General features: G+C 45.0%; 1 protein-coding gene across 1 annotated transcript in view; it reads right to left on the bottom strand.

Moving 5' to 3' along the window:
* Nucleotides 1–17,123: 17,123 nt before the first annotated feature.
* Nucleotides 17,124–24,933, bottom strand: part of TMEFF2 (transmembrane protein with EGF like and two follistatin like domains 2) — a 221,634-nt gene continuing 213,824 nt past the window's right edge. The window contains exons 8-10 of the mRNA XM_072813549.1: nt 22,972–23,095; nt 20,922–21,080; nt 17,124–17,453 (exon numbers count right to left, since the gene is read on the bottom strand). Of these exons, the coding sequence (XP_072669650.1) occupies nt 17,357–17,453; nt 20,922–21,080; nt 22,972–23,095 (380 nt within the window). The 3' untranslated portion in view covers nt 17,124–17,356. The remainder of the gene's footprint in view (nt 17,454–20,921; nt 21,081–22,971; nt 23,096–24,933) is intronic.

The raw sequence follows: 24,933 nt of genomic DNA, 5'->3' as shown, positions 1-24,933 counted from the left end.
GCTGAAGGGGGAGACCCAGGGGAAGGCAGAGCAGTTGCGGGCTGGCTGCTGCCTCCTGCCCACGGGTGAGCGAGCTGCCAGCTGCGACGTAGCCGCGTGCTGCAAAGGGGCTGCTGCTTCATTTCCACACTCCAGCTTTCCTGCGCAATGGGTGGAACCCAGACCCAGTTCAGGGAACTCAGCCTTAAGATTCTGTTCCTCTGGCACCGCCCTGAGAATCAAAACCTAAGTTATCTATTGTTGCGGGATACGGTATCCCCACACTTGGCAGCTGAGGATAAACAAGTGTGGGTTAAACTGGGTGGCTTGAAACAATAAACATTTATAGTATCTGCGGGTCAAAAATCTTGGAGCTGCTTCCTTGGGAGATTCTGGTGGAGACTGTCACAAGGTTGCCATCAAATATGGGCTGGCACAGTGGTCATCTGAAGGGTCAACTAGGGAAGGATCCATTTCTGAGCTCCCGCTTGTGGCTCTTGGAAGGCCTTAGTCCCTTGCTACCTGGGCCTTTTCACAGGGCTCCTGGCTTTTGCCAGACAGAGTGATCTCGGTAACCAAGGTAGAAACCACTTTTTCCTATAACTTAATATTGGGTGTGACATCCCATCACTCCTGCCATAGCCTATTAATCAGAACTTAATAAATCTAGTCAACACTCAAGGGGAAAGGATTAGGCAAAGGCATAAATACCAGGAGGTGGGGATCGTGGGGGCTATTTGAGGCTTCCCACCACAACCCTAGGTTGGTTTTCTTTGCTTATGCTAATTTGAATTGTGTTCTGTTATACAAATAAGTACATTTTGTTCTATAAATATGACTTCTGTCAGATAAATAGGCGAGTAAATGTTCCCTAATGTTATAGGATTGCAGTAAGTCTAAGCAAGAGATCGGGGTTTTGCAACGATAAGGACAAGAGAGATTAATTCAGAAAAATACCGCTTTATATAATAAAAACTTCATTATTAGAATTGATCATCTTGGCAATGTTAAACACAGGGTCAGAGTCAGAAAGATGGGTTTGCATTTTGGCCCTTGTGTTTATTAGATACCCGGAGTGGGGCAAGTTCTAATAAACCCATTGGAGTCGTGGTTTCCTCACCTATAAAAGCGTACTTACCTCACGGCCGCGTTGTTGAGAGGATTCTATGCACAAGCATCACTCGGGGGTCCCAGTAGGGAAAAGAGACCCCACCCAAGTCTAGTGATTGACAAGAGTTTAATGGAGGGAATGTTCACAAAGATGTGGACAGGGCTGGGGAAAGAACAGGGGCTGGTGAAACACAATAGTTAGCACGTCTAGGCCTTAAGGGCAAGGGCAGGAATCTGTAGCTGTGACGCTTGGTGGCCGGTTAGGGGTTTTCATAGCAGGACACCACTGAGCTGCTTTGACAGGGAAAGGGGGAATGATGCCCCGACCTCATTTTTCTCCCTTCCACCTGTGGGCTGCCCGTTACTTGTATCTGTCAGCAGAACCCATCCAGAAGCCCAAAGGCAAGGGAGCCTAAGGATGCGGTCGGGAACGGCCAGCCTCTCAGAGCACGGAGAGGGGGGCCCAGGCTGGGGGGGGGCACACACAGGGTGGCTCTGCTGGGCACGTGGAATGATTCAGCCTGGCACGTGAAGCTCATGCGGGCTCAACACCATCATGTCAGAGTCGGTGCCCAGTTCATGGCAACTATCATTATAATTATTACAGCCTGCCGACGGGGTACCTAAATGGGGATAAACTGTGTAGAATGTGTGTGTGTGTGTGTGTGTGTGTGTGTGTGTGTGTGTGCTGGGGGGGGGGGATTTCCAAGAAGCTGAGTTAGAAATCTCCCCTGGAAGAGGAGGTCTGGTTATGCCAGCATCAGGAAGCCCAGGCGGAGCAGCGTGTATCGAGTTACCCTGCACCCTCTACCCGGGCAGTTAGGGGGCCGGTCTCAGTCTGCGAGTCTGTCCGTGGCAGCCCATCGAGGCGTCCTCTTCCCTTTGCAGTCATCTTGGAGTAACAGAACACTGCCCCCCAGAACATCTTGTAGCAACTCCTGGCATAAGCCTTCAGCACCCCGTCCGAGAGTCAGTCTTGCTCGGCAGGACCCCGAGGAGCTCTTGGAGCCCACGGCCCCCCAGCTGGCGGCCGCTGCCCGGTGCATGGGACTGTGGACGGTGCACCCCCACGCGATGGGGCCGGGCTTCTGGGGTTTCCTAAGCGTCAGGGTGGCAGCCAGCAGCAGATGGAACCGCTGCAGGGAGAGGGGGGCAGTGGGGCCGGGGCCACGGGCAGCCTGGGCGATGGGGGGTGGGAGCGGGGGACAGCGCTGGCTGCCACGGGGAGGGATGCCTGTGACGTTGCAGGCTTCGGGCCTCACGTGCGCCCGGCCCCCTCCCCGCAGCCTCTCCCAATCCAGCAGGCCTCGCTGGCCCCACCGTCCTGGAAGGGGCTGTGCCCTCTGATTTTCCCTCTGAGGCTAAACTGCAGCAAGTCCATTGTGCCTTTAAGGAAGAGATCGCCACGGTGCAGATGGTGTTTCAAACATATTTGTTTCTGTGTCATCTGCTCGGAACATAAATATCAATTCAGCGACTTCACTGTTGTAAGTGATAAGTTGAAACATCATCAGTTGTTTTTTGGTTAAATGACAGCAACAAAATGAAAATCACCATTAAAAAGGCTATATTTGCATATTTTCTTATGCTGTCAAAGAACACGGCACTAATGCAGCATACGGAGAGTTCTTAAACAGAAACATTACAGTTTTCTAAATCTAAAGACGATCAAAAAAAATAAATTCTGAAATTTGGTGTATGAAAAGGAACAGGGAACGGTTATTCTCTGGGCAGAACAATAAAAGCACTTTCTAGTGACATTTTTAATAGCATATTAATTCAAAATTGTAATTTTCAGAAGGAGTGATTCCATCTACATAAACACTAACTGCATTCTAAATGCTTGGTATTATCATAATGAGTAGAAATTAAATTAATAATGCCAGGATAGCTAAAATCTGAGGCAACCTTCTTGAATCTTTTGTATCTACATGAATTATTTCTCATTCCCATTGAGCTCTCATCCTGAACTTCGTTTGTTGTTTTAGTTTTTCAACGATCGGAACAATTCTTCAATTTTAAGAGAGTGTCACTTTTGAAAGTTACCTTCAAAAGGCATTTGTAGTCACTTTGAGCCCGCCGATGGTTTCAACAGCCCAGGGGGCCTCCCTGGTCACCCACACTCGGGCGTGGGCACAGGGTCCCCCCCGCCCCAATGTCATGACGTTGCCACTAATGGTCCTGCTACACTACGGTCGCTTACCACAGCTTGTAACAAGGACGGTGGACCTAAATAGGTACTTGTTTTAATCCTAAATGAATAGAGGATGCCTTTCAATCTAAATTAGATCGTCTGAGCAACATTTCATAAAATTAAGATCCTTAAGCCAGGGGGACAAGTTTTCTAATCCCATCCTGAAGAAGACCGTAAAAGCACTACAAAGGTCTTGGTAAAGAGATTCCTTTAGGGAGAATTTCTTGGTTTCCTTTCTTGTCTTTCAAGCTTTCATCAGGATGGTTGGCAAGTCCAATCCTGCTGCTCGTAGCTCCTTTAATGAGGCACAGGGCAGCAGGCGGTCTTGGTTTCAACAGGTATGTGCTATTTAGGGCTTCAGAGACTCCAAGTCAGACGTGGAAGTGGATGGTCTGCTGTAGGAGTATCTAGGGTAATTCACAGAGAGGACGTGTCTGCTAGGAAATGTAAACAGTATCCAGGACATTGAGCAACATGCTATGCCTCAGCCCCTCACCACTTGGCAAGCTCTGATGATTATTTTAGAAGGCCTCAGATCGCTTTGTTTCCTATAGCACACCTGAAAAAGATGACTAGGACGTGCAACTCATTATGATACAGCATCAAACCAGGCAGGTTGTGCTTCTCTCAGGGTTTTCCTTCACTGCCCAAGCACCCTGCTACCCAAATGCCAGCGTGGTATAGGTTTTGGCTACAATAGCCGTGGCCATCGCAGTGCCCAGATGAGACTTCAAAGGATGTGCAAAACATCCACCTTCCGCAAGCTGGTCTCCGTGCTCTCAGACCTGCTCCTCCTTGCACCTGCCCCCAGGTCTCCCTACTTCTCCAGAACGGTACCCAGAATGGAAAACGCAAGGAAATGTTAAAGTGTAAATGTCCACGATCAATTAGGAATTATTTATTCTGAGAGTCTCATTGGTTTCCAACCTGAAAATGGTAGTGATGTTTGTTTGGGGAAAAAAAAAAAAAAAAAAAAGGACCCAGGGTGCATTATTCATGGGTAGCTTGGTTTCATAGATCTCCTTGCAATTTGTTTTTAGAGCAAGTCTCTACACAGAGATCAAAAGTGCATTGCTAACTCTTTGCCTTGGTTCCCATGCCTCCGGCGTGGAGGTCCTTGCTGTAAGTCCCTTTATAGTTACCTAAGGCTGGCCTTGCCCCGAATTTGTAGCTCCTAATATAGTTCTGTCCCTATAGCCTCCTCTTGGAATAGTTCATTGGACCCAGGACAGATTTGAGTGGACTCAGTCCAGACAACAAATACAACCCAGTTAAATCTTGCTGGACATCAAGCTTATTTTTCTCATCCCAAGGAGGGAAAGAGTAATCAAATTTTAATAATAAATGTGCAAACAGGGATCCCTGGGTGGCGCTGCAGTTTGGCGCCTGCCTTTGGCTCAGGGCGTGATCCTGGAGACCCGGGATCGAATCCCACGTCGGGCTCCCGGTGCATGGAGCCTGCTTCTCCCTCTGCCTGTGTCTCTGCCTCTCTCTCTCTCTCTGTGACTATCATAAATAAATTAAAAAAATTATAAAATAAATAAATAAATAAATAAATATGCAAACACATAATAGCAACATATGCAATTAAGAGTTTAATCTCCTATTGGATCTTACAGATTTTTTTTCGCTCTAGTACATTTTGGGTCTGACAGATTCAGTGCCTTCTTCCTACTAATCATTTCTACTAACCATTAACAAAGCAGGTTCTTTTTACCTCTGTGTTTAAAACAGGCAGGAGGGGATCCCTGGGTGGCTCAGTTGTTTGGTGCCTGCCTTGGGCCCAGGGTGTGATCCTGGAGACCCGGGATCGAGTCCCGCGTCGGGCTCCCTGCATGGAGCCTGCTCTTCCCTCTGCCTGTGTCTCTGCCTCTCTCTCTCTCTCTGTGTGTCTTTCGTGAATAAATAAATAAAATCTTAAAAAAAAAAATAAAACAGGCAGGAGCAGCAATGCAGCCCCTTCGGGTTAGGTCACATACCACAGCTTTTCCCCTCCTCTCTCTCACACTTGCCATGTGACAATGGTCGGTGGGCAACATCCAAAGGTACGCGCTTGCCTCACCCTGGGATGCTCTCCGGTTGCCTCTCCTGGCCGTGATTTATTCTGAATGCATCTCGTTCATGTACAGCTGACCTCATGGAAAGTAGGTTCATTTTACAGTTTCTACCTCAGTAGCTTTGGAAGTACTGTTCTTCGGTCGCTCACATTTTTCTCTTTTACTTGCATCCCTTCACATGAATGGCTAATGATAGAATCAAGACCCATGTCTTGAACAAATGAAATCAGACTAGGTGCCCCTTGTGGGAACAAGATTTGTGTTTGGGTTTTATCCCACATATCAGTTCACGTTTGGGCCCTTCTGAGCTCCACCGTGCAGAGTCAGCCATTAAATGAGTTTCCCTTCCTTAAAATCAGATCAGAACCAAGTCATATTAATAAGAAATAAAATGAGAGGCTGTTTCCATTGTATTTAAAGGAAATGTGTATGCTGCCTGGAGATTCCAGGAATGACTCAGTGTTCCCTCATTTTCTTTTTTCTTATTTTTATTTTTTTATTTTGTTTTATTTTTGGTTTCCTCATTTTCTTGGCAAGATTTTTTATGCATGTTTGTTCGGCGGTCAAGGTGGGCACGAGGCCTTGGGTTGCCTCGTTCCGGGCACTGAAAGGGCGGGCTGAGAGACGCAGGGGAAAACAAGTTTACAAAAGGACCTCGGAGTTCCAGCGCCTTTCAGAAGCAACAAGTCATTTTCAGACTGACAGCTTCTAATCCGATTGATTGTGAGATAAAATGCACCCAATCAGTGTCAGAGTCGCCTGAGTTAAAAAGGAAACAACCAACCAACCCTGGTGTGTTGCAAGAGGTATTTAAGGTTCCCAAACCTTTCAGAAAGGAGATGCCCTTGAAAGCTCTCATAGCAATGAGTTAAGGGGCTCAGCTGGGGCTGCTGACATGTGGTAATGCTGTAGTTCATAGCACGCCAGCTCCTTACCAGCCTTTGCACCACCAGGGTGCTGCCTGGAAGCTGGTGCGGCCTACAGAGCGTTGGGACGAAGAAAGGGGAAAAGAAATAGGACCTCAAGACCCTTTTAGCAGCGTCTGTCTGGTGAGCTGAGAAGCTGAGACTTTGAGGCCTCCTTTAGAGACCAGTAACTTTCAGACTTTGTCCAGATAAATCTTATTCAACTTCTGATTTACGCCATAATAACATAGCTATGTCCACGACTTATGGGGCCAGCATTCCAGGTAGATGGGCAAAGCTCAGAGATGACTTTGATTTCATTCATTCATTCATTCATTCATTCATTCATCAGGTATTAACTGAGTAGCTACAGTGGTCCAAGAACTGTTCTAAGCACGGAGGTCATATAAACAAGGCAGTCTTCTTGATCTCATTTAGCTTAACATACTTTGGGGCAGAGAGGCCAGAGGTGGAACAAGGATGGGGAAACAAGTAAAACCTATACATGAACAAGTATCATGTCTGATAGGATATCATGTACAGGGAAGTCTGGAATTACCTTGTTGACCCCTTTCCCCTGGCACCTCTACTTTAGGAGCTCTGTGGACAACTGAGGTCATCAGAAGTGGGAGAGTAAGGAGGAGAGGATGGCAGGAGGGAAAGCCAGGAACCCTTTTAATATATAAAGAAATATAATATATAAATATATAAAAATATAATATAAAGAAATATATATTATTAATATATAATATATTAATTTATATATAAAATCAATATATTTATAAATACATATAAATATATAAATATAATATATAAATACATATAGAAATATATGTTATATATAAAATATATAATAAAGACAGCACCCTTTTAATATGTTGAAACGGGAGTTCTGGTGTGACTCATAGGTTGTCTCTGAGGATAATTCCCATAGAAAAATTTCAAACTATTGCAAAAAAAAAAAAGAAAAAAGAAAAATTTCAAACTAATTGGAGCAACAGCAGCATTATTGGAACAAGTATCTGGCTGGCCAACAGGTAGCCCTGAAAGATGTACCATTTCTGACATGCTAGTAGAAAACAAAAAGTAATGGAAACAGCATGTTCCATATAGTGGAACCGAAAGCGTCTTGGGTAGACCTGGATTCAAATTCCGACGACGGTCCATACCAGCTCTGTGACCTTGGCCAAATGATTTACAACCGTGTAAGCTATTTTATGGCCACTCCATCATAAAACTGTTGACAATACCGACAGGTCTCAGAGACTCATTCTAAGAAATAAGTGAAATAATAGTCAAAAAATGCCCCAAACAGGGATCCCTGGGTGGCGCAGCGGTTTGGCGCCTGCCTTTGGCCCAGGGTGCGATCCTGGAGACCCCGGATCGAATCCCACGTCAGGCTCCCGGTGCATGGAGCCTGCTTCTCCCTCTGCCTATGTCTCTGCCTCTCTCTCTCTCTCTATGTGACTATCATAAATAAATAAAATTAAAAAAAAAATTAAAAAAAAAAATGCCCGAAACAATACCTCTCCCAGAAAAGATGGGTAGGAAATTAATACATGCCGGTCTTGCTTTTTTTTTTTTCCCCTTTTTCTAAGATTTTATTTATTTATTTGAGAGAGAGCACGAGTAGGGGGGAGGGGCAGAGGGAGAGGGAGAAGCAGCTGCCCGGCCCGAGTTGAGGCTCGATCCCAGGACCCTGAGATCATGACCTGAGCCAAAGGCAGGTGCTTAGCTGACTGAGCCACCCGGGCGCTTTGTTTTTATCCTGAGTCATAAATGATAATTTTATGTACACCAGGCGCTATCACGAGCAGTAAACCAGAGTAGCGATTCTTAAAATCTTTTGACATAGTTAGAAAAAGTCAGCCCTCTGAAGGATGACTTCATTCCTCACCATGGGGTCGAACAAGGGGTTATGTCTGAAATGGAAGGAGTTTTGTTCTGTGTATTCAGGATCAATTCTGGCGTTAGTGTTCCTTTGAGTATGGCCACTATTCAAGTTAGCTTTTGAGGTTTTTTTTGATATTGTGAAACAACAACTCAATGAAGGATCAAAGGATGGAGAATTCCAGGTTGATTCATGAATTTTAAAGTGAGGATGTCTCAGAGTATGAGGCATGATGTGAGGCAGTGAGTGAGTGTCAGGGAGATGGAAACTCTAGAGAACAGAAAGGCCTTGATTTCAAAGAAAGGAAGCAAAAAAAAAAAAGAAAGAAAGAAAGAAAGGAAGGAAGGAAGGAAGGAAGGAAGGAAGGAAGGAAAAGAAAGAAAGAAAGAAGAAAGAAAGAAAGAAAGAAAGAAGAAAGAAAGAAAGAAAGAAAGAAAAAGAAAGAAAGAAAATCAACAACTTAATCTCTCTAATGCCTCGGATCCTGACAGAGAAACTTGCCATGATGAAAAGAAGGAAGCAAAACACAGACGGCTGGACCAATTTTCCTCGCATGACCAGAGGCCTGCACACTGTCCCCCAGCAGGGCCCCCCGGGTCTGGGGACTTGGGGAAGGGCTCCTCACTCGCTGTGTTGCTGCCAAGGGGACAAACAGGCAGGGGTCACGAAGTCAACTGGTTTTGGGGCCGTAGCCGGTGCTTCCGGCCACGACCTGCGGGGTGGGGCGCGCGCCTTCCTGCAGGGACCTGGGTGTGCTGCAGGTGGCTGGCCTCCCCGGTGAAGTGACGACGGATGGCACCGAGGAAGGCGGCCCGGGCCCCGGGTCGGGGTGTGACTCTCCGGTTCTCCACTTTCTGAAAATGAGGCCCAGTCTGCCTGGTGTCGACGGACAGTCCTTCGCTTGCCAACGCAACCTGTCCCGAGTAGAGGATCCTGCTCTGGCCTGGGTTTTGGGGCGACTCTCGGCTCGTTCGCCCCCTTGCAGCCTTTCCTGCGGGTGGGAAGGGGGAGGCCGCACGGGCAGAAGGGCGCGGTGGGCGCTGGCTCTCCCTGGGGGTTCGAGCAGCTTCGCGGGAGCCGGTTCCCGTGGCTGTGCCAGGCTGGGGCCTCCTGCGGCGCCGGGCCCGGGGGTTGGAGGGGGCCTCCGGTTCCCCGCTGAGCTGCAACCTGAGGTCGGATCCCAGAAAAGCTGCCCCCCTTTGTGGCCAAGCGGAGCGCGGAGGAGTGACGGGCCCCGAGAAGAGGCAGCCCGCCCGCGCTTGGCTGCCCCGCCGCTCTGGGGCGCCCTCTGAAGGAAGCATCTCCCGGGCTTCTGGAAAGGCAGAGGCTCGGGCCCTGCCCAGGCGGGTCCCTACGGGCCGGCCAGGCCCCGGGGCAGCGCTTCTCACCTGGGGCTCGGCCTCGGCTACCAAGCTCGGGCCTCCCACTTCACAAGGTTCCTTCGGATGCTGGGTTCTAACCAGTTAAAGACGCTGGGTCACCCTCAGCCCGGCGGGGGGACGGAGGGGAGAGATTGCACAGGGAGGCCGGGCCGAGGCCTGCAGCCGCTACGGAGTCAGGGCCCTTCGCCCTCGGGCCCGCGTGGCCGTGGCCGAGGGGGGCTACCCACGTGGGGGTTGGGCACCCCTGGAGCTGGGCGCCAGGGCCCGGCGGTGTAGACGGGACCCGGGCCGGGCGCGGGGAGGCACCTGCTGCCTGCAGCTCTGTGCCCTCGCGGGCACCCAGGGTGGCAGCCCGGGGTCCCCGTTCCCACTCCTTTCTCAGCCCCCACCCCCCCTGCAGGGCAGGTTCTGCTCGGGCGACTCCCCTTCTCAGAGCTAAGCTGTCCTTGGGGCTTGGGGCGTCTGCTCTGCTCGCAGGCCCCCCCCCCCCCCCCCCCCCCGCCCCGCAGACGGCAGGTGCACCGGCCTCCGGGAAGCGGGCGCAGCGGCCTCCGTTGCTCGCTCGGCCTCCCCGATGCCACCGGGCCGCCGGCCACTCAGGACTACCCCACCCTGCCCCTGCCCCGAGGCAGGTCAGATGCCCCCGCGGCCCGGGACGGGGGAGCCCTCCCTGTCTCCTCTGTCTGGAGAGACTCAGTGCCTTGGCACCAGGCTCTTCAGCAGAAGATAAAGACCTAGGCTGCCTGTCTTGAGGCCGAGAAGTGTGCGGGGAAGAGACGCACACGACCAAACCCTGACGCGAACCCCCTTCTCGGCCTCACCCAGAGGCCTGCACACTGGTTGGCGGAGCTGCGCCCCGGCCTCACCCCACCACCCCCGCCTCCGCGCACCTGCCGCCCTGCCCTGCTCGGCGGACACATGCCTCCTCGTGAGGGGCTGCTTGAACGAACCATCTTGCCGTCACCACCCGTCTCGTCCGCTTCAATTACGTGGCATCTCCGTGGCTCTCCCCTGGGCTCCTCCCTCAGCTCTCCCTCCCGGGCTCCCCCCAACCCCCCTCAAACCCGCAGTGTGCGCTCCCACGGCGTCTTACTTGAGATGCTGTTGGTCCGGAGGTTAAAGATACGAACAGGTGAAATCACGTCCAGCTAAGAATTATTTTTTCAAGGAAGTGGTAAGGACCACAGTGACCACAGCGCTTTCGACTTTGTTTCCTAAACAGCTCCCTTGCAGTGACACGTAACAGAACCTGTCAGAGGAACAGACCGTCTTTACTGGGCTAGTTCATTCCAGGCCCTTGTGCCGTAGCTGACCTGGGCCCAGGCGACGGCCGGCTGCTATCTGTGCACTGTCCACGTCCTGCAACACTCTGGCAGCATTTTTTTTCTTTGGTATTTTTAATTAGTCGATTTTATATTGTGTCCAGGGTTGATAGTTGGTTCAAGTGTTTTTGAAAAGTACCGTATGATACATTCTCGAGTGAATGAGAATAAGAAGTACGTTCCTTCACGCCATTGCTATCCACTGTGGCTCAGTGTTAGACTAGTCATGCCAACGCCTGGCTCTGAACCAAACCGCATGCCTCAGTTGATGCCAATGCACGGCCTCTTTCTCCCAGCAATTGAGGCGGGGAAGGAGAGTCCCAGGAGAGTCTGGGGGATGAGTCAGCTCAGAGGTGTGCACCGTCATGAGCTGGGTCTGACTTAAGTGCAAGGTGTTGGCGGAGTGACAGCGTGGGCACAGGTGTGCGGTGCACGCGACGGTGACCTGGCCAGGGTGCGGAGAGCAAGCGAAGGCTCTCACGGTGCGTGGAGGGAGAGCTGTTGAGGCACCCGTGGATCGAGGCAGACGCCAGTTAGGTGGAGGGACAGTTAAGGAGGAACAGTTGATCTGGCCCCCTTCCTCTGGGGACACACGCCGGAGAGCCGCGGAGCACGAGGCCGGGTCCCTTGCCAGGGCTGCAGGAGCGCTGAGAGCGGAGGGGCCGCTCCCGAGTCGCGTGGGAGGGCGTGGGAACCAGCGGTTTGGGGACACAAAGGGGAAGATGCAAAGGGGCCCTTTGAGATCCTGGCTGAACTCCGAGGCCCCCGCTGGTCCATGATGGAGAGGGGCGGTTAAAGCTTCCTCCAGAACCGCACGTATGGGGGCCTAGGTGACCATGACACTTTGTGACTTGTCGTTTCGTGCGGATTCTGTTTATTAAGAATTATTTATGGTCTTATAAAAAACCTCGACTTACGTTCACTAAAGTTATCTGAGAGGCCCTATGCCAGCACGGCGCCGTTCCTCTCTCGGTGGTTTATGTTTCTGGCTTATCTGGGGTTTCTAATTTTAGTTAAATGTGATTTGTGCCGCACGTTTACTCGTAGCTCCGTCTCCCGTGGTGACAGCTTAGGACATTATTCTGTGCTTCGTTTCCGTAGCGGGGCTCCTGAGAAGGCCTGTGTTTTTGAGCCTTCGCTCTGTGGAGAAGAATCGAACTTGCAGCAGGGAAGGCGGTAACAGAGGACGAAGGCTTGGTGATGTGAAGGGACGGGTGGTTGGGAATCGGAGAAGGGGACAGGGCCCCAGCAGAGGGGAGCCTGTGGCCCTCTCAGAACACCCTGCAGGATGGCTGGACTGTGCGGGGCAGGAGGACGGCTGCTGCAAGCCATCTGTGGCTGAGCCTCCCGGGCTCAGGAGGGCCAGCAGTGGGGTCACTAGGACCAGAAGGCCACGTCTGGCATGGCGTGGGCACCCCGTAAACGACTGTTGAATAAATGGGAACAACTGGCAAGGCGCTAACTTTCTTCTTTCTTGCTCCTGCCCCCCCTGTCCCGCGCGACACCCGATTTTGGACTTCTCATTAACTCTGAGTCAGGTGCTGGTTGGTGCTGACTCGAATTTGGTCTGGAGAATAAAGGAAGGCATCGTTTCCTTCACTTCCTATCTGATGCGAGAGAAATCATGAGAAATAATTTAAAAAGTTAGAAGTAAATGAGAAACCGAAGTCAAGAGAACTCATTCAGCACGACTGGAGACAGGTATCAGCGGAGGTCACATTCCCAGAGCGGGTGAATTATAAAGTCGACTTTTGTCCAGAGCGAGGCTGGAGGGAGGCCCGGGTAGGAGCAGGTGGGCTGCACACCACCCGGACCTTCCTGACGCCGACGGCAAAGGGCCGGATTCCTTTGTGTGTCTGTGCGTACGTCAAGGAGCCTCACGGTACATCATCCCTCATCCCGCACATCGTGTGAATGCTCACGTAAAGATAGCGATTAATTACCCGAAAAACTCTGGTCATCGATCCCCGGATGAGTAAGCATGTAGGTGAGATGTCTGCTGTGACTGGGGAGCGGGGACAGTGGGTGCAGGGGCTGCGGAGCATGGGGAAGGGCGGGGGACCTGAAGATAAACGTTAGCAGAGAGTCTAATACGACTCTGAGATAATCTCTGTCCAATCTTGAGAGTCCCCACTGACTTCTCAAGGATTTGCGAAAGGGAAGACTTCAGTCCTGCAAAGTCCCTGCAAGATTGACTCGCTCATCCTGGGCCTGGAAACTCACACAGGAGGTTTAGCAGTATGTGCGCTAGCAGGCTAGACCCTCTTTTGAAATGAAAGAATGATCCCTCCTCTTGTTCAGACACGATGCCAGTGAACCCATTTGAAAAAAAAAAAAAAATTAGAGGAACTGCATTCTTAACTCCCCCTTGCCTCATTTTTCCAGAACCAGTTTTCTTGTCTCCCCAAGAGACAATCATCAGAGTGAGAGCTTGATGCCTCCCGACTCTAGCCATAGGTTTCCATTCATATTTCACTCAACTGATGAAAAACATTTTTTTTCTTCTCGATTATTTGTTCAACAAATAGTTTATTGCATCCCTGAAAAAGATTTCCATGTACCGAAAGTATACTCGGAGCATGTCATCGTTCTAAATCGCAACGTGGATGGTCTTGCTTACTTCTCACGGCGGTGACACGCAGCATAGGAAGACGTCTTTCTCTCCACTTAAAATATGATGGAGACCGAAATTAGGCAACTTGTCCGAGGCTGAGTAGTTAGTGAAGTGGGGCTTAGACTGGGACCCACTTCTGTCTTGCTTCAGAGGCCAAGTACCCACGCTCCTTGGAGGGATCCAGTCCCCGCTCACCACCCAGCCACCCCGAATCATCTCGTTCTCTCTTTAACTCTTTGAATCAAACTTATAACTTTACTGTTGTGCCGTTGTTTTTTGAACCGTGTTTAATTACTCATCACCTCTATCTCCTTTGCTAGAGCGTGAGCTTGAGAGCACAGATCTGTTAGCGACTTCATGGCCACGTAACAGCGGCTAGAACGACGCCTGCCGTGGTGTGGGCACCCCGTGAAGGATTGTTGAATAAATGGAAACAATTGGCAAGGTGCTAACTTTCTTTTCTTCTTGTTGCTCCCAGGCTAATTGTGCGGACCATTAAGGAATAACCCAGAAAATGCTAAGATGGAATTAGGAAGACTGCCAAGGGAATCACGGAGGCTTCACTGGTAAGCTGGCATTTGCTCTGCGTATTGTGGGGAAAGGAAGGGCATACGGAGAGCAGCGAGAAGTGGATAAAATGTCAGAAGCAAGAAGTCAGAACTCGTACGGGGGATGAGGAAGTCATCCTGACTGTCTTACTGTGAAGACGCGCATCTACTGGGGCCTGCAGGGTCGCCGAGTGCTCTGCACCAACCACTGGCATAGCCTTTGGTCTTTTTTTTTTTTTAAAGATTTTATTTATTTATGATAGAGAGAGAGAGAGAGAGAGGGGCAGGGACACAGGCAGAGGGAGAAGCAGGCTCCATGCAGGGAGCCTGATGCAGGATTCGATCCCGGGTCTCCAGGATCACACCCTGGGCCAAAGGCAGGCGCCAAACCGCTGAGCCACCCAGGGATCCCTAGCCTTTGGTCTTTGATCGTGGTTCTTATCATGGTTCATTTACTCTCAGTCTCCTGCTAGGGGTGAGATCTCTGAGGTGAGGAACCAGGACGATCTGCTAGTGAGCTCCTTACGGGCCGGGACCCTGCCCTATTTATCTCTGTATTCCCATTGCTCAGCACCGTGCTGCTAATTGGTGGCCCGCAGTACATGTAGAAGGTAAAATCAATGTGCCATGAATGAATGGGTGAATGATAGGGCTTAATAGCAGTTTAATGAAAAAAGTGTTTTAAATCTAAGGTGAGGACAAGCAGCAGAAATAGTTCACGTGGTCTCTGGTGGCAACGTCTGGTTTCTGGATATCTACAATCTTGGAACTAGAGATAGAAACGGTAAGAGAGATAGGATCGGCGATGTGAAATGACTTGTTCATGGTTCCACAACAAATTTGTGTTGAGAGTAGGAACTTGGATTTAGAGATCACGGCTCCCCGTTAAATCTGACTTTTCATGAGTTCAACTCTGTTCTCCTCTGGGCAGACTACATCGGTGCGATTCTGAGCTCGATGCTCAAAGACATGTATAGACAAAGTAGACTTTGTCCAAGAGGATGGACGAGGATGACGCAGATGCTTAAGGGAAAGTGGAAACTGGTATCACATGAGCATCAGATGAGAACATGAAGGATGCTTCACCTGGAGAAGGAAGTACTTGCAAAGGGGCTGTGGGGTGAGTGGAAAAATCATGATATCTCTTCTAATATTTTTAAATACATGTCATCACTCCTTTGCTCCAGAAAGGGAAAATAAAAACCATGGGTAAAAATCACAGAGAAATAAATTTCAACTCAATCTGAGAGGAAAAATAATGTCTCACCATTAGAATTGACCAAGAACGAAATTCCTAATTATAAGGACTATTCAAGTAGAGGCGGGATGCTCACCTGTCACTAGACTGGGAGTTCCTTTAAAGGAACTATTTCTATTTGTATTTCCCTAAGACTTTGAATAGTGCTGGGCACATAGTATATGCTCATTTATGATTCACTATGTATCTTTTAAAAGGAATTCCTTTATGGGGTAGATGAGCATGGAGGGGACTAGGAATGCACCGTATTATTAACTCCAAGGACTTTTCCAACACTTAGGTTTTATGATTCTTTGATTTAAAAAAATCCTGCAAGATAGCATACCAAATATTTAGCAAAGCAAGTCATTTCATACCCTGATCAGGGAAAGGTCAGTGGAGTTGCTGTTTCTTTTAAACTCTACGAAGCTCCATAGTGTCGCGTTGCAGCTCTCCCTTTGGGAGGAAGGATTTGTTTGCCATTGACTACTGTCTTACGAAGGAGATCACTGCTAGTACATCTCTGCACGTGTTGATCAAACTAAAGCTCCATGCACAATTTTAAATGGAGTTTGTTTTGTACAAGGACCAGAAGACAGATTTATGGAGACATTTGCGCAATGGTTACGCCAATAGATTCACACTTTTCAGAGTGACTAACCTAGGAGACCAGGTTTTTCAGAGTCCTAAATCCTATTTATTTTGTCACCTTTTTAATAAAATATCTTAAATATCACTTCAGGAAACTTATTTTTCACTGAATATTTTATACCCGGAATGTGTTGATTTGATATTTATGTGGGTTTTTTTTGGACACAGGAGTGTCGTTCCTTTTAGTCCATGCGGAAGTGATCGAAAGGAGGCAATGAAAGTTCTAGATTTACTATATTAGCCACAGAAAGCTGGGGAGAACTAAGCGATCATAAGGCGATTTTTTGATTTGTTATTTACCTCTTATTTTTTGAGAGTTCTCATATTTTATTTCTTCCCAAAGTGATCATATCTATTTATATGCTCAAAAATCCCTATCAACTTTCCACTAAATTCTTTCGGATGCTATGGGATTAATTTGCTTTCTTATCTCAGCATATAAATAGGCTTCCAACGTAATTCTCTGTCCTTATGAAATATCATCATCACCATATTCCACTTCAAATAATGGCGTAGCATTAACCATAAAGCCATTCCTAAGGAATGTGGTGGCAATTCTAGCTCCTTTTTAAAGAACGCTATGCTATAAAATGTAGCACCGTGCTTCTGAGAATCTGTGGTGCTGGTGTTTCACTTCTAATGGTGTTATTACATTTTTCCACAAGTTCTTAATTCCACTCACCTAAACAGAATAGATTTTGTGCTCTGTGTATTCCTGAGATGTAGCTTGTTCTGGACCCTTCAGATATATGCACTTGACGGCGAGATTCTAAGATGCTTTCCCAATAAAAACCAATATCTTCTTTCTCTCTCTTTTATGAGTTATAAAACACTTTCCCTACCCTTCTTCTTTGATTTAATTTATATGCCAGAGATTTTTCAGCTCTGGGGATGAAAATGGAAGACCAGGGAAGAAAGTTGATGAAATAGAGATGATTCAAAGATCTGAAATATTTTATCCTCACTCGATATAAAGTAAATTATTTTTTCTCTTTTCCAATAACCATCATTTCCCTTGATCTTGGAATCACTCAAAACCTAGCCACCGAGTCCTATATAAACTAATGCTCTGTCTCAAGATATGGGGAGAGATGAAATACTGGTGCCTGCACAGATTGTACCAGCTTGATTATATTTACACTTATGAGATACCGCAAATTTAAGAATGCCATTTTTTTCTCATCACTGAGTATTTATTATATATAACAAATACATGGGAAAGAAAAAACTATATTGTGTGATATAAATAGTTTATTTACATTACAGAAAAAACATCAAGACAATGTATACTATTTCAAATATATCCATACATAATCAAATATAGCTGTAGTACATGTTTTCATTGGTGTAGATTACCACAAATGCAAGGCAACATGTGTAGATCTCTTGTCTTATTCTTTTGTCTATAATACTGTATTGTGTAGTCCCAGATCTCGGTAGTCCAGCCACTGTGCAACATGCTCCCTTTAGATTAACCTCGTGGATGCTCTTGTTGTGTTGTCTGAACTGTAGTGCCCTGTATTTTGCTTCTGTCTGTGAATTCTGTTGCTTCTGGGGCATTTCCTAGAAGGTTGGAAAGTTTACAAATCTTAGTCCAGTGCTGTTACCTAAAGTTTGGTCCTACAATTACAGAATGAAGTTGTGGATTAAGCAAACTGTTAAAATATTTCAGACAAAAGAATTTATTATCAGTAGAGGCTGGGATTATTTTGGAAGATATATATATATATATATATATATATCTTCCAAAATATAATATCTTCCTATATATATATATATTATTTTATTTATTTTTTATTTTTTTCTTTTTTTTATATTTTTTTTTCTTCCCCATCTCCTGGCCGTTGTCTTTAAGCGTCTTTTGGGGTGCACTGATGAACAGAGGCAGACGTTGAAGAGGAATACATTTACCTGGTCTTCAACCACTTACTCAATAAGGCACAAGAATGACTCAGCACAAGGCAATCAAGCAAGTTGTGAGCTCATCCAATCTCACTTTAAATGTCTTCAACAATTTTATATTCTAAATGTCCTCAGGATGAATGTTATATTGACATTTCAGTGCTACAAGTTTAAACCCTTTCCAACCAGAGGATGAGCCAACTGTTAATATCTGATATGTAATGAAAAGGGATACTGTTTTGGTTCAGCCAGATATCATTTTTATATATTAACCCCATAAGCTAGAGACATAAATTGGTACCAACTATTTAGCTTCTATAAAAAGCTAAATTCAGTCAAATTATCTGAAAAGCTCTCCTCTGGTGTCTTTTCTCTTGTAATAAAAGAATACTTTGATGATGAAAATAAGAACTACAATTCAAAGTTCACATAAAATCTTATTGTTGATGGGTTTCAGAGATTATATATTCATATATATCTTCACATATGAATAAATACATATGTTATCTATGTATCTATTTTTTTTTAAAAAGAGGTCAAAATAAACATGGAGCTGAAAGTCACATTCCCAGCAAGTGGGAGCTCTTGGAGACAAAAAAGATAGAAAATCCATCTTCTCAACAGGGCAACTCTTTTTCATTCCAGAGCAGGTCTCTAGATATCTATATTTATGTGACACATGCTGTATTTAGAAGGAGGGCAGATGTTTGAGAAATCATAAAAACAAGGGGAAGCAATTAGAAAAAAAAAAGAAAGTGGGAGGAGGAGGAGAGAGAGAAAAGAGGAGAGACCAGGTGATGGAGAAATGAAAAGAAAATTGAAGAGAATGAAGGGACTTCTGCTTGGTACAATTTGTAATTCTTTTAGCCAACGGGATATATTGGAATAGGTCTTCATGGGCAAGTGTGGTCAAGGTGGATGGAAAAGGGGAAGGTTTGGTGAGGGGCAGATGGCCTGGGTGGAAAATCTGGTTTTTGAGTAGAACATTCTCAAGTGAATAGAATGAATCCACACTGGGGAAAGTGTGGCTTATTGACTAGCATGACTCCTGGAAATACTTTGGAAGACCTGGACATCCCAAGATAGATTTATAAAATGTGTTACAATAATGCTAATTTAGACTCATGGACTCCTCCTCAAAAGGAAATAGAGAATAGGTTTTGTTCCTTTTTTCACGTGAAAATGAAAACGGCCATATGCCTTAAAAAAATGGCTTACTTCTACTTTGGAGCTCAGTTTAGGTCATCTTGAGCTTTAGAACACACAGCATGATGACCGGCCGAGGGGCAGGACTAGAGCAGTGGACAGGCTCTGACGCCAGGCAGCCCGGACTCCGTAGCTGCCCTTATTGCTCGGCTGTGTACACTTAGCGATTTGCTAACTTCTCATACCTCAGAGTTTCTATTTTTCAAATGAGGATAACTGTTATTAAATGCGTATGCGTCTGTGTGTACACACATGTATGACACACACACACATAACATATATGCACACAGTGCTTGGTGAGGTCAGAGCCCAGTGTATCCCGGTTGTTCTTGGAATGTATGGGAACAGAACTGTGATTAATAACAAACTTGAAAACATCTGCTAAAATGTCGAAAGTCCTGCATTTTGGTCAGTACATGAAGTAGCAAATCCAGTCGTTAGGAGATTAGAGGTCTTAAATAGGAACTTGGTTTTTCATGTGTTGACCGCGTGGTACATATCAGAAGGCTCAAGACCCCTATGGTAATATGGCACCGCTTCTTGTGTTTTAGATTCTTTTCTATCTTTCCTTTATACTCAGTATTTTTGGTTTCTTGAGTTATCTTTATGTTCCCTAGAATCTATTTTAATATAATCCATTGACTCACTTGGCATCTAAACGTGAGAGTCTAGTTGATGAGCTCAACTTGGCTTTGAGCAGCACAAAGCTCCAGTCGATGATATTCCCTTAAGCTTTTAGGCCCGGCAAGGATTTATGAACCATATTTTGTCTTTTTCAAGAGCAAATGCCACACTTGTCCTCAAAGAAGATAGTGCAATACAGCTACGGAGATGTATCATGGCCTTTATTTTCTAAAGATATGATACTTTCTTTTATTTTCTTGTCTTTAGAAAAATAATTTTGGAGGAAACATTCTGATTTACTGTAGAGCTGTGCAGATGAATGAAAGTTTAAATGTCTTGTGAATTTGGCAAAAGCCTTGAAAAACTTTCTCGGAATTTTTTTCTCAAGGAGAGTGAAATAAGGTCAGAGAGGAGTGTCTTCAATATGATTTCTGGTTAGACAGGGCGTAAATAATAACAGATTTAGTTGTCATGAACTTACACACTGAGGAAGCTAAGCAAGTAAATACCTGGCCCTACTCCTTTGCTCTAAGCACCATGTCAGACATCGCTAATTAGCCATGATTTTTCTCTCCTGTTGAAACTGGATGAGGTGCCTGGATCCCTCTCAACCTAGCTCTCCAGGAAACAATTGCCATTTGGTTGATATACACGCTCGTTGTCATGTTTGTCGCATGTTTCCATATATCAAAGGTTTTCATGTACTACAACACAATCTTTTTTATTAAAGCTATTTTCTTTGAATTTTGTGATTAAAAGCTATATCATTAACTTAAGATAAAAATGTACCTGTCGTTTACGCCAAATATGTTCAAAATGATTATGTTGGAGAGTGATACTTGGAAATCTAAGTACCGTAAATGAAAGCTCTACTTTGACACTTTTCTAGGCCGTCTACACCATCCCTTCTGACCTCTTTCAGCACACTGATCTGGGTCTGGGTAAATAAGGCCACGCTGTCATCTAAATAGTCTGTTAGTAGTTCGAACGGAGACGGACTTTCTATAGCTAAAAGAGAAGAGCTTATTTAAACAAAGATTGGCATCACAGAGTAGAGAAAAAAGATCTTTGCTTCAAAACTAAATAATCATCAAAATGCAACAATAAGGAAAATAATTTGTACCACTCCAGCATGAAAAATCGATGCTATTCACAGGCTGTTAGGAGGAGGAAATAGGACTCCAGAGAACGGATGGCCGCAGAGCCCACAAAGGGCCTCAGGAGGAGAGTAATCTAAGTAAGGCGAGGAGGAACAGCACACTCCGGCATCGGGGTGGCCGACTGAGCACTGCTACTGACCTGGTGATGCAGAGGACCACCACACAGATGACGGCAATCTGAATGGTTCCAATCACAGCTGCGATTAAGACATACTGAAATCGCACGGGGCCGGGAACAACGTACAATACACTGTAGTCCTTTTTTTCACAGTGTTGTCCAGTATAACCAGCATCACACCTGGAAGAAATGAGAGTGTCCAGTTACCTGCAGCTGCTGGGCTCATTTTTTTTGGGGGTGTGTGTGTGCTCATTTTTATAGCTGGCTAGACCACTTTTATCTTCATTGTGAAATCCGGACTGTTGGTTTCTTTTCTTTTCTTTTTTTTTTAAAATGTTACTCTGTAGATACAGGTTACAACTCTCTCTTTTCTTTTCTTTTTTTTTTAATTTATTTTTTATTGGTGTTCAATTTGCCAACATATAGAATAACACCCAGTGCTCATCCCATCAAGCAACTCTCTATTTTCAACAAGATCCCTTTCTGTGTTGGGTTTCAAAGATATGAGGTGTTTCTTTTACACTTAAAATAAGATTTTGAAGACAGGAGGATTGCCACATAGTTTGTGATGATGATGATATAGAGAAGCAGTGGATGTCCAGAAACCATCGTTCTTTTTACTGTTTTTTTTTTTTTTTCAGGCAAGTTTCAGATTTTATTTAACTTGTTCTTTAATCGACCTAAGCTGACATGATTACTTGACAGAAGGTTTGTTTCTGAGGATGTGGGGGTAAAATGGGGCTATTTATTTATTTTTGGATAAAGCGTTCTCTATGCTACTGTGAGGACAAATGTTGAAAAATATTTAGACCAGGACTATAATAAGTAATTTCTTTAATTCGTTGATCATAAAGTTGCCTACTCATGTTAGAGAGCTAAATTTCAGGAGGAAAAATAATAATCATGGTGTAGGCAATAGAGTTCCACAAAATAAACCCGTGTGCTATTCATCTGAGAATGAACACCACTTCTCACTTACTCAACCCTCATCAGAAAGCTCCAGGAGACCATCTGCGTGTTAAAATTAGCATTTGACAATGAAATGAAGAAACTGTTCACATAACAATACCAGCAAGGATCAGCTTGTCTTTGGCTTTGTGCAATTGTTTCAGTATTTCACTTGGAATTTCTGCATCCTGGGGCCTTTCCTTTTGCCTCGGAGGGTTCAATACTGGGGGCCCTGCTAAGGATGACAGGGCAGCAGAAACAACCTCTTGGTTTTGTTCACTCTAGCTGGTTTCACTGGAACGTGCTAGTGTATTCAGTGAAGGAAAATATAAAAGGAAGACAGTTCTTGAGAGAAAGGGAGAGAGAGACAGAGAGAAGGAGGAGGGGGAGGAGGAAGAGAGAGAGAGAAACTCTTCGCTGTATAATAGACAACCTATTTCATCATAGGATACTTGTATATTCCTTTAATAAAAAATAAATTTGGTTTTTCACCTTGGCTTTACCATCTTTTTGCCAACTCAATAATTATGTTCTATTCATGAATACTCAGCAGATATTTATATTGATTAACTAAGTCCGGACAAGCAATTTCTTTGTGTCTCAACTGAGTTAGAATCTGGGGAGGTACGGCTAACAATCTCACTATACGAGGCTTGTGGATAACAGGTATGTGCCCAGCAAAACCAAGACTGATAATGCTTATTAGAAGGACTTTGGAAAAGATGACCTCACCAAAGCAATAATGTCCTCTTAGGGACAGTAAGTCCTCATCCATTCATCTCAGAAGGACTTAACAAGCACCTGTCCTGTGCCAAGAGCTGCTCTATGTCCATGGGAAAGAGTGGGGAATGAAACAGGGGTCTGAGCCTTTACGAAGCTGGTAATGCCCAAGGTACAATTTAAAATTCTACAAGAGAAGTACACATAACTGTGTGTTACTTAGTGCTCGGGTGTGTAAGGCACACATTTCATGGTCTTCGTGTGTGTGTGTGCAGGAGAGGCAGTGAAACGCCTTGCTGCCGGTCACTGCGGGGGGATGCCATCCAATTCTTTACAAACACCCAGAATTTGGTCCTCTGTTTTCACTGCATACATTTTAAGAGTTAAAGAGCGAAAACGTTACCTGCAAGACGGCTCCTGCATGTTGATAGAATGTTCGCACTTCCCATGCATGCAGAAACCATTGTAATGTTCTGGGCAGGGGATGTGGTGCTCTCTTGCACTTTCTTCTAGCTTGTTAGCATTCTCTGTGGATACAGATAAAAGCAGGCACCCCTTGTAAATACTTCCTCAGCCCAGTAAGATCAACCAGTACATTAAGAAGCAAAGCTATAGCAGGCAAAGATATTTAAAAGGGTAAGAACTAAAAGGCTCTGGTTCAGAAGAAAGAGGGAAGAAGAATTGAAAGACAGACATCTTTACAATTGTGTTTAGAGATGAAACTGCAAAATTACCCAGTGCTTTTCATGCTTTTATGCAATTTCTCCCATCTTTAATAGCCAGTGATGTGTCTGTGAGTTGTTAGACAGCTTTAATTTTCCTTGTGTAGGGACTGTGCATTGATCATAAAATAATTCAAGAAGAACTATCTTATTTTTTGAATTTCAAAGGCCAGCATAATGTCCCTGAGAGTAAATTGCTGTAATACCTTGATACTTTCTCAGTGTGGGAGCTTAAAAGTTAAAATATGGCTGTGTTCAGTTGTTAAACAGACGTTTTCCAAAACTAAATGCAAATTGTAACAAATGTATTCTTTCAGGCTTTTTTCATTTACTGTGAACAGGAATTCTACTAGCACCCATACATTTTTTTATTGCCAAAATAAAGCTATTGAAAGAGCAAACGTTATTTCAGAACCATTTGTGTAGATACTAACACAGTACGTACCGCATGCCCTAAGTTACGCCAGGGCCTGGGAGCTGGCCTGTGTGAACGATGGGATGTGAAAGTTAAACTTAGGATGAAGAGAGAGTTTGCCTTCTAAAGTGAACTCCTTCCTCCCTCATTAACAAGTTTTGTTTCCTTATGTTTCTACAAAGACATTAAACTCTTTTTTTTTCTGACCTTTAGCCCAAATATGTTGGCTTCACATGTCATGCTGTCTCTAAATAGTCTTTTGATGATGTTCATTTTATAATATAAAGTTTTCCTTTTTTGAGTCTCTTCCATAATCTGTGACCTGACCAGACTTTAAAATTCTTGCCTTAAAAAAAAAAATTCTTGCCTAAGCACCTGAAAAACTTCATTTTCTTGAGTTCAATCTGAGATACTTTTCAATCCCACAGTAATAGAAGTAATGGAAGCATCAGTAGTGGAAGATTAAAAATGCATTACTGTTTTTGTGAAATAGATCATTTCCTATTATTTCACATACAGGTATAGCTTTTATTACAGTGCACCCTTATAGTTTCATACTGGCAGTCATGGATGATGAGTATCTTCATCAGGAGAAAAAATACTTTTAATATGGGTGAATCGGACAAATGCATTATTTATGTTTAAGCAGAGCTGTAAAATATCCATACCTTTTAAGATCTAGTTAGTCATCTGCAGAACTTTAAAATTTGAAGTATATTGTTAAATATGTTAAGTGAAAAAAATATGTTAAGTGCTTTCCCGTGTGGGGATATTTATGCACATTTGTATGATGCGTAATATTTCAAACCACGACTCAAATTAATAAAGGATTTATCATAATTATGCTAGAGAGACTGGAGATGACATTTAAATCATTCTTCTGTTCTGTATTTCTGTCTCTGTACCTATTTAGGTGATATTTTGTTTATTTTATATTTGTTATACATTGTCATATTATATTTCTACTTTGATGAATTATCATTAAAATGAACGAACCACTTCCATGGAAAAGACTAAAACTATACAAAATTTTCTCTTTTGGCTTCTCCCATTCCTCCAAGCTACTCTGGAATTTTCATGTCACGGTGTTTTTGGTAACAAATTACAGCTGTAGTGAGCAAACACGCATAAACTGAGATAAATAATGTTGGGTGAAATTTCCAACTTGGGAAATATGTGACCAAAATAGAATCAGGACAACCCTGCCTTTTTGATGCACCCTGGGATG

Source organism: Canis lupus, chromosome 36 (assembly GCF_048164855.1).
Source record: "Canis lupus baileyi chromosome 36, mCanLup2.hap1, whole genome shotgun sequence".
Taxonomy (NCBI): Eukaryota; Metazoa; Chordata; class Mammalia; order Carnivora; family Canidae; genus Canis; species Canis lupus.
This window is presented reverse-complemented; position numbering and strand designations above follow the sequence as displayed.